The sequence below is a fragment of the Crassostrea angulata genome, chromosome 3 (assembly GCF_025612915.1).
Source record: "Crassostrea angulata isolate pt1a10 chromosome 3, ASM2561291v2, whole genome shotgun sequence".
In the NCBI taxonomy this organism is placed as follows: domain Eukaryota; kingdom Metazoa; phylum Mollusca; class Bivalvia; order Ostreida; family Ostreidae; genus Magallana; species Magallana angulata.
In genome coordinates this window covers 24,643,467-24,657,895 of record NC_069113.1, presented here as the reverse complement: position 1 = coordinate 24,657,895, position 14,429 = coordinate 24,643,467, and the positions used below count along the sequence as shown (strand labels likewise).

The following is a 14,429-nucleotide window of genomic DNA, read 5'->3' as shown; positions in this document are numbered from 1 at the left end:
AAAAAATCGCGGTTACGGAAATTGCCGAGTAGTTACGATTGGTTGAAGGTATTAACGGGTCAAGGGGGATGGGGGGGGTAATAAAAGGGATATTTTATCGAACTTGCATCTCGGGGTTTTTTTTGGCTTTGGAAACGTGTAAAAAAAATTACAATATTTAAAATTGATAATTTTATTGATCAAATTCTACCTATACCTAGCCAATCAGTTTTACCTTGAAACGATCAAATCTACATTCCCAGATATGTGTACATTTGTATCACATTGTTGTCTGGATTTGAGGGAGAAAATCAATAGCAGTATTAGTTTCACCATAATTGATTTATCATTCTTTGTAAACTTCACTTAAGTTTCGCTTTAATTTCTTTAACAAACTAATAATTTGATTGTAAAAAGTAAGTTAAATTAAATAAATTACTGCACATACACGGTAGACAAAAAAAAATCCCAAATCGTCTCCTATTGGAATTTGAGTCTGACATCTTCATGATTATCTCGTGCAGATCGTGATTTTTCTAAAGTCTCTGTAGGTTTCGACCAACTGCAGTCGATAAACGGAACGTGTAGATTTCAGTCTGGCTATTTTATAGAGCAATGAATTAGCTTTAAGTTTCCGTTAAAAATAGAGGGAATCATACTTGATAGATGTAAATGTAATAAATGAATCATTAAGGTGGTATGGAACACCTCCATATTGTGACGTACTATACATCGAGATAAACAATAAAATTAAATGTAATTAAATAATTTAATGCGTAGCTATCTATTAAGAGCTGATCAAAGATCTTAATTAAATCTTAATTAGATTGAGCTGCATTGATAACAAGGAAAAACAAGGAACAAGTGTACATATTTCCAAAGTTGAAACGAAGTTTCCAGATTTAATTGTACATTCCATTAGGTATAACGTTGCATGTAAAAAAAGAAAGATTTACATTGAATTGTGTAACTTTAATTTTCCATTGCATCATCTTTAGTGAAAATAGCATAGGAACTGCAACATAATTTTAAAGTGAGTAAAATTCAAAGTCCATTGATTTGGTCCCACATTTAACAGGATATTAGTCTATAGAAAACCGTAACATCGAAGTTTCATTCTAATAATCACATCTTTAAATATTTTTTTATCAACTGCAAAGTTTCATGGATTCTATTCAATTGTTTTATAGGATTTGCGTTGAAAACTATCTCATTTAATTTGTAAATTTAATGAATGCATAACTTGTATGTTCAGCTTATGAAAATTCCCCGGAAAATAATTGAATTTCTTTTCAATATTAACTAAACAGTTTTAGAAAAAGTATATTCAGCAAAATATTAGCCTAACTTGTAACTGTTAAAATAAGAAAAGGTTTTGGAAAAATCAAGGAATCACAATCTATGCTGTAAATATGCACACCTAACATGGCGTCTTGTCAACATGGTTTCGTGTTTTATTTTGCAATTTTAAAGGCGTTGCACCAACACTGTTTTTAAATGGTATAAATATGAAAGGGCCAATATTCAAGGATAATTAAAGGAATTTTATATCTTAAATATCTTAAGTTTCGTTATAGCGTTTAAAAAACAGGACCGGCGGAATCGCAATTTGGTAGGCTTCCGGGAATGGGAATACGGTGCGTGTATCTTTTGTTTTTTAACGCACTGCACACGATGCGCCTCATCCATATAAACCTCTTGTGTACTCTATGCTAATTCATGTATTTGTATACAGAAATTTTACAAATGAAGAATATGAAATTTTTGCACTTCGCCAAATCGTTTTTGCCTGTGAAATTAAGACAACCAAAACATGTGAATATATCATTTATTATCATAAAAGCAAGTGACGTAATCAATAGCAAACCATATAATATTACAGTCAAACTTGTATTAAGCAGTCACCTGCGGGAGGCACCCAAAGTTACCTCTTAACGGAGGTGAACTTTGAATAGAGACTTATGAGTTTGCCAGCATCAAGTACCTTATCAAAACAATTATCACAACAGGGACGTACATGTATATGCTATATATTTATAATTATGTTAGTATATACGTCCCTGATCACAATTAAACAATAATGCATAAAATGATAGATAAAATAATTGATTAAATGTTTTATAGTATCTTTTATGTTTACAAATAAGTACAGATACATAACAGTGCATTGTGCATGCAATTTTTATGTCTTTTAAAATTATTTAAAAGTCATTACGTGGTAAAACCTTTTCGCTGACATTTTCACAATTATAACACTAACTATTTTCATGAGTACCGTATATATACAAAACAATCACTTATAATACAAATCAACAATTTTCAAGTTTTTAACCCACCGTATCTGAACTCAAAATTATATTATTAAATCAAGCAATTTTCTCTTGCCTCGCCGCGGACATTTTTGATACCTATTTTATTCATGTTTATAAAACAAACATTGTTAATACATGTTTAAACAATTCACTTGATTCCCATTCGTATCTGATCTGCCAATTATGTATTATAAAAACATCGATTAATTTTGTTTCTCTCGCCTCGAGCGTATAATTATTGTTTACATTTACTACCCGACATTCGGAAGCCATGTTTAAAATCCCCGGGTGTAAATCATGTGACCGGCCAAAATGGCCGCCTAATGCATGTCGACTGTGCAGTTTCGGATCAAAATACGATGACCGCTGACCGCGTTAGACAGGTGACCGCTCTTTAGAGGGCAATTATATAGGATATATCATCGGGAAGAAATAAAATGACCGCATACGACAGATGACTGCTTAATAGGGGTGGCCGCTTCGGCAGTTTTGACTGTATACACTTTATTGACTGGAACGAATAAAATGTCTATATACATTATCATCATTAAAATGTCGGTATACTAATATTTCTTTACCTCCTCCATTATCACACAACGAATGCAGCTCCAGACAGAGTGCCTTGTGCTGTACTAATTTCTGCCGTTACAAAAATTTTGATAAAATTAATTAAAACAAATATTTGATTAACACATTGAGATTAATGAACGTACTGTAAAAATTCGAAATCAAGTAATGTTATTGAATTGTTTCGCATTGTGCAATCCTATATATCGCAACATCTAATGATATATAAATTCTATCATTAATTAAGAGGTGTTGTGGAATAAGCTTTTTTCTTTCTTCTTCTTTTATTTTTTTACTTTTAGCTATACAGTCTATATATTGTATGAGTCGAGTTTTATACTCTATTGTATATGAGTGGATACAAGACCTATGCAGTATAGTTGTAGAAATAGTAAAAGTCAAAGTCATAAATGTCAAATACTAATTACTGTTATTGTAACAATGAGAAATAACACAGACGTGCCTTCATTCTTCTATGTATTTGATTCTTTTGGCTATTCCGGTGTTACACTCTCCCACCATCATCTCACCGTCACCAAGGATACACACGCCGCGTGGATTCTTTATTCCTCCTTCAGGAATGATGTACCTCAGGAATCGTCCGTCTCTGTCCAGCATGTGAATCTTTTTTCGTGGATTTTCTGTAACGATGACGTGACCGAAAAAATCAGTGGCAACTGAGGAAGCTTTAAATTTACTGTCCTTCCCCGAGTACGAGTACCGGAATATGCCAAATTTATCGACAGCAATGACTGCTTTTTTCTCCCAGTCAGTTACAATGATGTCCCCGTTGACATTCTCAGTGATGTAAGTCGCGTTTTTGTACAAAGGTTGACACTGCGAGTCGTACTGGATTTCCTGGAGCACGGTACCGGTACTGCTGTATCGGACGACTTTGGACTGATCGTCTTTACGGAGACAGACCAGTAGATCACCGGACGCGGAGCTTGTGACGCCGAATGGCTTCCAGTCCCCGGTAGTGAACATCGTCACCACCGTGTCAGTGTCGGATATCATTCTCACGCCATCATTTATTGTGTACACTACTTGTTTGTTGTACATACATATGTACATGCCTTTGTTAGTAATGCTGACGGTGTGGTGGAGGTGTCCCTGTAGATCAAACAACTTCAGTTCATAACTTGCTCCTCCCATCCACACTTTGTTATCGTCGGTAACGGCCATGTCATACAGACGATTTTTATTCTCTTCATTAGCAGGGAACCCAGAGTCTATAACAGAAGTAACTGTTGGTACCTCTAATATTCTTCTACCCGGTAACTCCCTTTGTTTGAATTCATCTTCCAAGATTATAGTTTTTTTCTCTTGCATTTTTTCAACGTATCCAAAATAAGTATGCAAATTATTTGAATCTATTTTGCCTTCATAAAATGTCGGTAACGAATACTGTGAGAACTCATTTAAATTCTTCTGATTCTGAATCACTGGCACAAAAGTCTGCATTTCTTTAATATTTTTTGATTTCTTTAATTTTACTGTTTTCCCGTTCATTTCATCCAGTTTTCCAATCAATTCTTCAAATTCTTTCTTTTGTTTCTGTAGTACAGCCTCGTGTTCCTTTTGCATGTCATCCAGTTCCTGGTTAAGTTTATTCACGGTCTTCTCAATCTGTTTGTGCCACTCTTCTCCTCGCACCATAACTTCATCTTTCCTCTGTTTGTAATATAAGGATATTGAGGACAACATCTTCGTCGTGTGATCAAGAATTTTTTCTAATTCATGTTTGGATGACTGAAGTCGATCATTTTCTTTCGCGATAACCTTTAAAAGTTCTTCAATTTTATCGGACAGCTCAGACATTTCGTGCGATTTGTGTTTGATAGATACACAAAGGATGCATATCGGAGCATCACAGGTTTTGCAGTATGCGGAACAATCGTTTTTGGGATGGGAATCACAATGGCATGTGTCGTCGTCATCCTTGCTGGCGAAATCTACAATTTCATGAACTTTTGTAGATTTCACGCGTAGATGTATGGTGACACAGGGGTCACAGAGATTGACCCCGCATCGTCTGCAGAAAAACGAGACTGGTTGCTGACACAGATCACATCCCACGAAATGCTGGGCTTCATTTCTAGGTTCCATCATCTCCAACCCTGTGAAAATGGTAATCAGAAATATTTTATTAAACATCCGTTACGATGTTTTAGTTCATATAATTTGTTTCCTGAAATGGTCATTTAATACATGCCTGAAAAGATCTTATACGAAACACTATTATCAGCTATCCATTAGTATTCTAAAAACTATTATATTTATTTTTGACAAATCTTCTACTCATGAGTACCTTTCATGTAACACGCATGCTTTAACCTATTTAGATATTAATTTTTTAGAAAATGAAGAACTTTATAAGAGAAAACCTCTAGTATACCCTGTTTTTTTTTCATTTTGTTCAACTTCGATAGACTTTTTTAGACTTAAAAATTATTTAGCTACCGCTACCGCTAGGAATACAGGTATATCGTAGGATCCCGGGTCATTTAGAAGTAGGATAAAGCATATGCATTTCCTGAGCAATTAACACACTCCCTTAATGTTAGTCAGAAGTTTACTGGCAATCGGTTTTTCTTAAAGCTATCATTTACACTTTCATTATTTTAAAATTAACCTGTTTTCCAATCCTGTGTTAATGTGAAAATGATACTTTAAAGTTTCTAATCTACATTAGATGAAAAAAGGTATTAGTTTGTAACTGCAGACACATGCACATCCTGTAGCAGGCACGTAACCTCATTTTTTAAAGTGTGGGGGGGGGGGGGGGTAGGCAGACTCGTACAGCTTTTTTTTTTAAAAAGGGCTCATTCCCGAATCTTGAAAATCCCTATCCTGAAAAGGAAAGGCGAATTTTCTACAAACTTCAATTTCAATGTCACTTTCCTTAATTTCACTTTTAACACCCCCCCCCATGCTACGTGCCTGTACATACTAGTAAATTTGTAGACTTGTTGCAGCAAAAACAATTTAAAATGCCCACAAAATCATATTAAATGAATGAATGATACATGTAGATTAAATCAGTCTCTAATTTGGTAATTAATTTAATTAATTCCCAAATTAGAGACTGATTTAATCTATCATTCATTTGATATTTTAAAGCTTAAAATTTGGTCTCGATTAATATTTTTAGAGTCAGGAAGGGTCGTATAATTTTTTTTTAAACAATTCCTAGATGATTACCCGCGCAACGCGGGAATTAACACTTAACAAAAGAATGACAATGCTGTAATGTTGAATCATTTTTTTTTCGTGTATATCGTGTCCGAATTGTTTCTTAACGTATTCTTTATAGTTAAAATAAAATAAAAAACTGCATAGCTGGATATTTAGAAAAGGATGAAAAATTTAAACCGAATTGTATGATATATATATGAACACGACCTCAATTCTTTTTTGTTGCAGCTGAGTGGAAAATGATTACAATGACCTTTTTTAACCAGTGAGTTGATATTTAAGACGTTCGTTGTCTAAATTTTGTTATTAAGGTCAAATATTACTAAATCTGTTATCCCTGTCCTAAATGAGAAGGTCAGATAAAAGACTGTTTTTGAAGAAAAAAATTTGTCATGGTATTTAAATGTAAGAAATTTGACGAAAACGCTAGTGTATGCATACAAGTAGTTTTTAAGGTGTAAGGGAGAGAAATCCAATTTCTTTATGTCATTGTTTACAAGGTTTATTCCCACATAGATAAAATTCTGAAATTCTTATTCCCACCTAGCTTAAATTGTGATTTTCACACCTGAGTGAGCATTGAGTATAGTCTGTTTTAGGTGTTAACTACCTGTATAGAATTACCTGTGTTATACCGGTATATTCTTAACAATATTGATCTAAACTGTTTAGATTTCAGTTTTATCAATTATTGAAATGTTTAATATTTAGTGTAAACCATAGTTTATTATGAATACGACGTACAACATATATACAATGATGCATAATTAGGCAAGGATTCGGAAACAAGTAAACACTTATATTAATCCGTTTCCTTTTAAAATATAATTTACAAATTATAAATCACTGAAGTGCCCAGGTTGGAATGTCTTTGTAATCACGTTTACGAAAAATTTACGTCTAAACAAACAATGTGTATGAAAAAAATATGTTATGGGAAAAAAATAAGATGCAGGGTGAGTAAGATAATAGAAAAGATGTAGGATGTGTGAGAAATGTTTATGTTTGAAAACGTTTTGATGCTGAAATAAATTTGTGAACTGCTTTGAAAATTATTTCATTATTTGCTGAAGAAAGATTTGTATCCCCATATAGTAATATGTAGACGTCAGTTTGGAAAGGTATAGTATCCAGGTGCAACATTCTTGCATTGGTATATAGGGGACATTCAAGAAGATAGTGTTCGTTAGTTTCGGGTTTACCGCATGTGCAGAGTTGGTTATTAACTATATTGCGACTGAAAAGGTGATTTTTTAAGGTGCTGCATTTTAGTCTAAGCCTGGTATGAAGAATCTGTTCTCTACGGTGACCGAAATAATAGTAGTTGGGAATTATGTTTTTGGTATGCAGTATGCGCTTTAAGTTTGATAGGGAAGGATTTTGTTTTGTGGCAGAAGAGAGATTATTCCAGAGTTTGGTTGTTGATGAAAGAAATGAGTTCTGGTAGTACATTGTGTTGCATTTGACCTGAGTGATACGTTCTGCATTTCTTGTAGGATAATTGTGAGTATCGCTACCTCTCGGGGGGATTAGGCTGGTGAGGTAAGGTGGTGCGAAACCGTGAACTATTTTGTGATACTGCAAAATCTTATGGTTGCGACGCCTACTTTGAAGGGTTTCCCATCCCGTTTCTGTATAGAGATCTTGGATGCTGCTTAACTTAGTTGCTCCTGTGATGATTCTGGCTGCTTCAATATTAATGTGTTCTACCTTTTGTGCTAGTTCAGCTGTAGTATTATCCCAGATGACGTCGGCATACTCAAGAATTGGTCGAATGTACGAAAAATAAAGAGTTTCTAATGATTTACGATTAAGCTCATACTGGTGTTTTCTTAAGATTTGTAGACGTAAGGAGGCTTTTCTAACTATATCATCTATGTGCATTGCCCACTGTCCGTTGTTTGAGAAGTTTAATCCAAGATGTTTATGCGTAGACACTTCTTGTATTAGACTTCCATTAAAGTATAAATTCGGATGTTGATTCCTGTGTTTTTTGTTAGTTATGAGGAGAGACTCGGTTTTGGTTGGGTTGAAGGTAACAAGCCATTGTTTAGCCCATATATTGATTTTTTCTAAGTCACTGTTAAGAACATGTCCAGCTGACCTAGGGTCATCAACAATAACGTATAGCGTTGTGTCATCAGCAAACAGTCTAATAGACGATTTGATATCGGAAACAATATCGTTAATATAACCTAGAAAAAGTAAAGGCCCTAATATAGATCCTTGTTGCACACCGGAGTTTATAAAACCCCAGTCTGACTTTTCCGAATTGAGAACTACTCGTTGTTTTCTGTTGTTCAAATAACTTTCAAACCACTTTAATAATGAACCAGATATCCCCGCGTTTGCAAGTTTGTACAGTAGGCCCCTGTGCCACACTCTATCAAAAGCTTTGCTAATATCACAAAATACAACTCTGATTTCTTTTCCGGAGTCAAGAGCTTTGCCTATGTCATTGGTGATATCTATTAATTGATTTACTGTTGAATCACCAGGTCTGAAGCCTGATTGATTTTCACAAATGATATTGAATTTCTGAAAATATTCGTAAATGAGATTGTAGACACATCGTTCTAAAATTTTGCCAGTAATAGAGAGAAGGGAGATTGGACGATAGGTGGTGAAGTCGTTGGTTTTTCCTTTTTTATGAATAGGAATGACGTGGGCCATTTTCCAAGGGGCTGGAAAATAAGAAGTACTGAGAGATTTATTGAAAAGCTTAGTTAAAGGATAGCACAGAATAGATGCAGCTTCTTTGAGGAGCCTTGGATTCATGAGATCAGGACCGCAAGCTTTACTTGTGTCAAGATGGATCAGCATTTTCTTTACGTCTTCATCAGTTATGACAAGAGAAGAGAGGAATTCAATAGGTGTAAAATTGTTATGTAAGGGAGGCAACACAGCTAACGAATCATCCACGTTAGACTGTTTACAAAAGAAAGAATTGAATAGATTAGCTTTATCCGTATCATTTTCATATACTTGCTCATTGTCGATGATGGGAGGTATTCCAGTTTTAGACTGTGATTTAGTTAATCTTCGAATTAACTTCCACCATTTTTGCGAACCCTTACAATTATTGATATCGGTTGATAATTTTTAAAATAATCGTTCTTTGCATTGCGTATGACATTGACGGTATGGTTTCTTATAACTCTGAATCTGGCCCAATCTTGTTGATCGTTGGTACATTTGGCTTTAGAATGTTGGCGTTTCCGTTTCCGAATTAATTTTCTAAGAGAGTTTGAGAACCAAGGAGGGTCATGACGTCTTATGACTACCGTCTTGTATGGGATACACATTTTAGCCTCGTGAATGACAATTTGATTGATTTTCTCAATACAAGCGTCTATGTCTAATTCCAGCAGTATTTCATCCCAGTCAGTTGAATTTAATCTTTCACGATATTCATGGTAATTACCGTGGTTGAATAGCCATATGTCTCGCCGAAAGCATGTTGAAGATGAGAGCGGTTTACTAAGAAGACCATAAATGGGACAGTGATAGCGAGAATATTGGCCCAAGAATTTTTCTCCGACAGAGGATTTGGCAATTATATTTGGACTGCTGATAGCGATAATATCTAGTAGGGAAGAAGAATGTTCGGTGAAGTGTGTAGGTTCAGTTAAACACTGCGACATGCCATACAAGCGAAAAATGTCTTGTAAACGGTTCGAATTACTATTGGAAACAAATAGGTTTGCGTTGAAGTCACCTGTAATTACGATGTTTGTTATATTAGTGTTGTAGGCAAGATCAAGCGACAATTCAATGTCATCCCACAAAGAGGCAGGCGAGTTAGGTGGACGATAGAATGTGCCGTAAAGGTATTTTTGTCCTTGGACTACAAATTCAATCCAAACGCATTCAACCGTTGGGATTTCAAGATCAGCTCTACGTTTGGCAAATATGTGATCTTTGACATATACAGCTACTCCACCGCCTAGGGTACATGTGTTTCTGCAGTAACAGAATGGGGGCTGAAAGTTTGTTAGATGTATTTCAGAGTTTACTAGGTTGTCTGCAAGCCAAATTTCTGTGAATGATAAAATGCTGTGGTTGAATAGTTCAGTTTCTAACAAATCAAGCTTAGGGATTATACTTTGTACATTTAAATGAACAAAAGAAAAAGAAGTTGCAGAAAATGTTGAGCTATGGGAGTCCCGAGAGTTCCGAATGACAACATGGTGTGAGTAAAAAACGTTGGTGAAAAGTGTTGAATTCTTCATTAATATTAATTAAATTTATAGGTGAAAGGTATTTGTAGCCTCAAAATAGTATGTTATGAATTATTTTCAATGCAGCTTCATTGATTTTCTCCAAAATCGTTTCGAAGAGATTCTGCAATTTTTTGCTACATTACGGGTATATTGGAGGCATTTTAACTGTTGTGAAGGCCGAGCTACATTTAGATTATTCTAACTAAGCAGAGTTTAGTGAAATTAATAGCATTATTGTATGCTTAAAACTTGATTATGTAAATGTCAACAATACGACGTATCGATGTATGTCCGATATCATGTCCTATATCAACCCGTGCATGCACGGGTCAAAGTCTAGTATAATTTTTATTTTTTCAAGATCTTCAATAAGGAACATAGAAGGGGTAAACATGTCATTATCAACAATGGCAAACAGAGATGCATCATCAGCAAATAATTTAATGTTATTCAATATGCTATCAGCAATATCATTAATATAAATCAAAAACCAAAAAAACAAAACAAACAAACAAACAAACAAATCTCAAAAGCACTTTACAATGGTATTAAGAGACTATAAAATAAATACAGATTTAAGATTTTCTAATTAAATAACAATTATCCCAGCATGTATAGTTTTATCATTAGATGAAAAACCTTCTTAATTCACTCTTTGTTAAATGTCTATCGGTAAGATAAGCTTCAATCCACCCCAGGATATTTGCACTAAAAAGTAAATTATATCAAACTTACATACTAAAATATTTATGTACATGTTCAAAAATAAATTATAACTGCTAAACAGAGTTTGTTGTTGACTATGATTGTATATTAAACTTTAATGCGACTACTTGTATGTCTGTTTTCCTTAGTAATAAATTGTTATTATATTATTAAAACATATAGTGTGATATAATAGTCTGTCATCCATTATTATTCTTTTCCTATTTTCATTGTATATAATGTATATGTATGCTTATTTACTATATATACACTACTTATCTATTCATTTATACAATTTACCTCTGACATTTGAACTGTACATAATGATTGACCTCATGTACCATTTTATAGTCTGAGCGAATAAACTGAATTGAATTAAACATTCTCCTCAAAAGAATGATCATTGAGTAATTTTACATAAAATAAAATTTAGCTACGATCAATCATAGAACAGACCCTTTTAATAATAAAAATTTACTTCTATTATTTGTAATTAATTAATATTTTTATTTTAAACATAATCTTAAAAAATTCACCTATAATTAATTTCCTTTGTTCTTTGACACCCTTAGCTGTGCACCATTCCCACTTAGCTAAAATCAGTTACCCATAAAAAGTTCAGAATTTTAGCTAAGTCGGAAGACACCGTTTACAAATTATGCTTGTTTTATTGTTGTTAGGTCCTCCATGGATTCATGATTCACAGATAAACTTTATTCTATTTACACGATCAAATCAAAGAGATAGATAAACAAAATTTAAATTTAACTATACCCAAAATATCTTCTTGACCAGTTAAACATGTCAATGAGACAAAAGTCAGTTACAACTTACACATGCGCAATCAGAACGTGCGGTGTATCATGGTCATGTCATGTTACGAAATAAAATTCCAAAAAGCCCCCAATTCATTAAATTACTTGATCAATCTTTTATAATTGAAAATAAAATTTTAAAAAACCCAGTCAAATCGTATAAATGAATATTTATTGAATTTGATAGTCTAGATACCAGTCTTGGCAGTATGCCTGCAAGTGTACAGATCATTTATGCATTTTTCTCTTATTACAATTTAGGTTCAATATAACACAGACAGTCTAGATAAAAACAATACCTCATATAATGCAGATCAGTCCCATTAGGAAAGAAAATTCCTCTCGAAGGAAATATGGACGCAAACAAAATCAACTTTCGGTTTGACAATGGTCCCGACACACTTCCTCGATTGTTCTGATCTCGCCCGCCCTAACCGTAACCGTAATCCGTAACCGATGAAAAATAATTGCGGTTAGGGAAATTGCCGAGTAGTTACGATTGGTTGGAGGTATTAACGGGTCGAAGAGGGGGGAGGGTAACTAAAGGGAAATTTTATCGAACTTGCATCTCAATTTTTTGGCGTTGGAAACGTGTAAAAAAATTACAATATTTTTGTTGATAATTTTATTGATCAAATTCTACCTATACCTAGCCAATCAGTTTTATCTAGAAACGATCAATTCTGTATTCCCAGATACGTGTACAGTTGTAAGATATTGCTTTCTAGTTTTAAGGTAGAAAATTAATAGCAGTATTAGTTTCATCGTAATTGATTTATCATTCTTTGTAAACTCCCCCTAACTGTCGATTTAAAAAAAAAAAACCAACCCGCGCTAGTGTTCACTAGTCGTACCCCCAAATGTGGGGTTGTATACGTGTGCTGGTACATGTACATATTCCTGGCACCCTGGCTTCCTCCCACATTATACCCACTCGTGCCAACAAAAGATATGAATATAAGTTGTAGTACTTGTTTAGGAATCGTTGTAAAATGTACATTGTACAAGAATAAATAAAAAACTTCCGAAAATAGCGAAATTTGATACCTTAGAGAGAGAGAGAGAGAGAGAGAGAGAGAGAGAGAGAGAGAGAGAGAGAGAGATGTAAAAATATGAGACATAATTTAAATTCATTTATCATAGATAACAGGTTTTAATTTAATTTAACACGTGAAAAAGTTTCTCCTGAAAATAAAACACGTAAGTGTACCGTAAAATTGTTGGAATATAGAAATCAAATGTAATCATCTTTATCCAGTTGTATTTACATTCACTGAATATTTCCATCTTTCTTTTAACAAACTAAAAATTGATTGTAAAAAATAAGTTTGAATTAACTAAACTACTGCACGATATATAAAAGAAACAGCCAAATCGTCTCCTATGGGAATTTGAGTCTGACATCATCATGGTTATTTCGTTTAGTCCGTGATTTTTCTAAGGTCGCCGTAGGAGGGCATTGGGTTTTTGTTTGTCTTTAGGGGGGTGGCTTTGCTTCTTTTTTTTTCTTTTTTTTCTTTTTTACTGGGAGGAAGGATGGGAAAAGAAAATTATAAAATTATTTTAGCGTTATATTGAAACATTCTAAATCTTTAATGATTTTTTAATAAATTAAGAAATTTATTCATATGTGATTTCTTAAGTTTAAGAATATATCAACGATGATACATTTTGTTATATCCAAATAACAAGGAATCCGATATTGTATTTCAAAGAAAGAGCGTTTAGTGAACCGTTAACTGCATTTTTGCATGCATTGTTTGCGGTACAAAACTACGTAAACGTTAGACCGTTTTTCTGTTTTGTGTATATCAAGCCCGAATCAGATCCCATATGTGGGGACCACGAACGACCCAAAGAAGGGGCGGTGTACCAGCTTCATACACCACGGGTGTCGAGAATCAAAGAACGTTTTCCGCACGTGCAGTGAGTGCCAGAGCACGTGTGCACGTAACGTTTATCTCAATAAAGGCAAATGGTGCGGACCCATGTGCACGATCCATACAAACTTCAATATTACTGGGAAAGAAAAAGTGGGTTGTGTCGCCCATTTTAGTACAGCAGCTGCAGTGGAAATTACATGTACAACCGGTTTGCGTCCATAGAATATTGCCAACGAGTGTGTGACGTCAATTATCGCTCTTGTCTGAAAAGCCCCTCTTCTTTTTTCTTTCATTTTTTCTCTTCTTTTTGTTTTCATTGAATTTTTTTTATCTTTTTTATACTCTTTTTTTATGCATTTTTTTTAAAATTTTACATTCAGGCTGATCTCGAATGGCCTGTGCCTCGCGAGATTGACCCTAGGTTACCATTTTCACCTTTACGGCCAATCACGCAGTTGTGTTTGACCTGTCGTGACAAGTATATGTGCAGTAGATAAATGCATCGTGTAGGAGATTAATGTATGTGAAAGTTGCATAATTGAGTATTTATTTATTTATTTAAAAGATATGCATGAATATTTCTCATAGCGCATGTGACAATATTAATTATGAATCCGTGGCCACTCATTGTCAAAATATTTGACCTGATATAATAAACTCTATGAAAATCCTTTTTTTATTTATTGTGTACCATTTTCATCGTCAAAAATGCCAGAAGACAAGTTTACCTTAACGCGATATGATAAA

The 14,429-nt window shown here is 34.0% G+C and overlaps 1 protein-coding gene across 1 annotated transcript; it reads right to left on the bottom strand.

Moving 5' to 3' along the window:
* Window positions 1–1,804: 1,804 nt before the first annotated feature.
* Window positions 1,805–12,234, bottom strand: LOC128175725 (uncharacterized). Its single transcript, XM_052841552.1, has 2 exons — window positions 12,099–12,234; window positions 1,805–4,978 (listed from the first exon to the last, which is right to left on the bottom strand). The coding sequence occupies exon 2, from the start codon at window positions 4,968–4,970 to the stop codon at window positions 3,324–3,326; it is 1,647 nt and encodes a 548-aa protein (XP_052697512.1). The 5' UTR covers window positions 4,971–4,978; window positions 12,099–12,234; the 3' UTR covers window positions 1,805–3,323.
* Window positions 12,235–14,429: the final 2,195 nt, after the last annotated feature.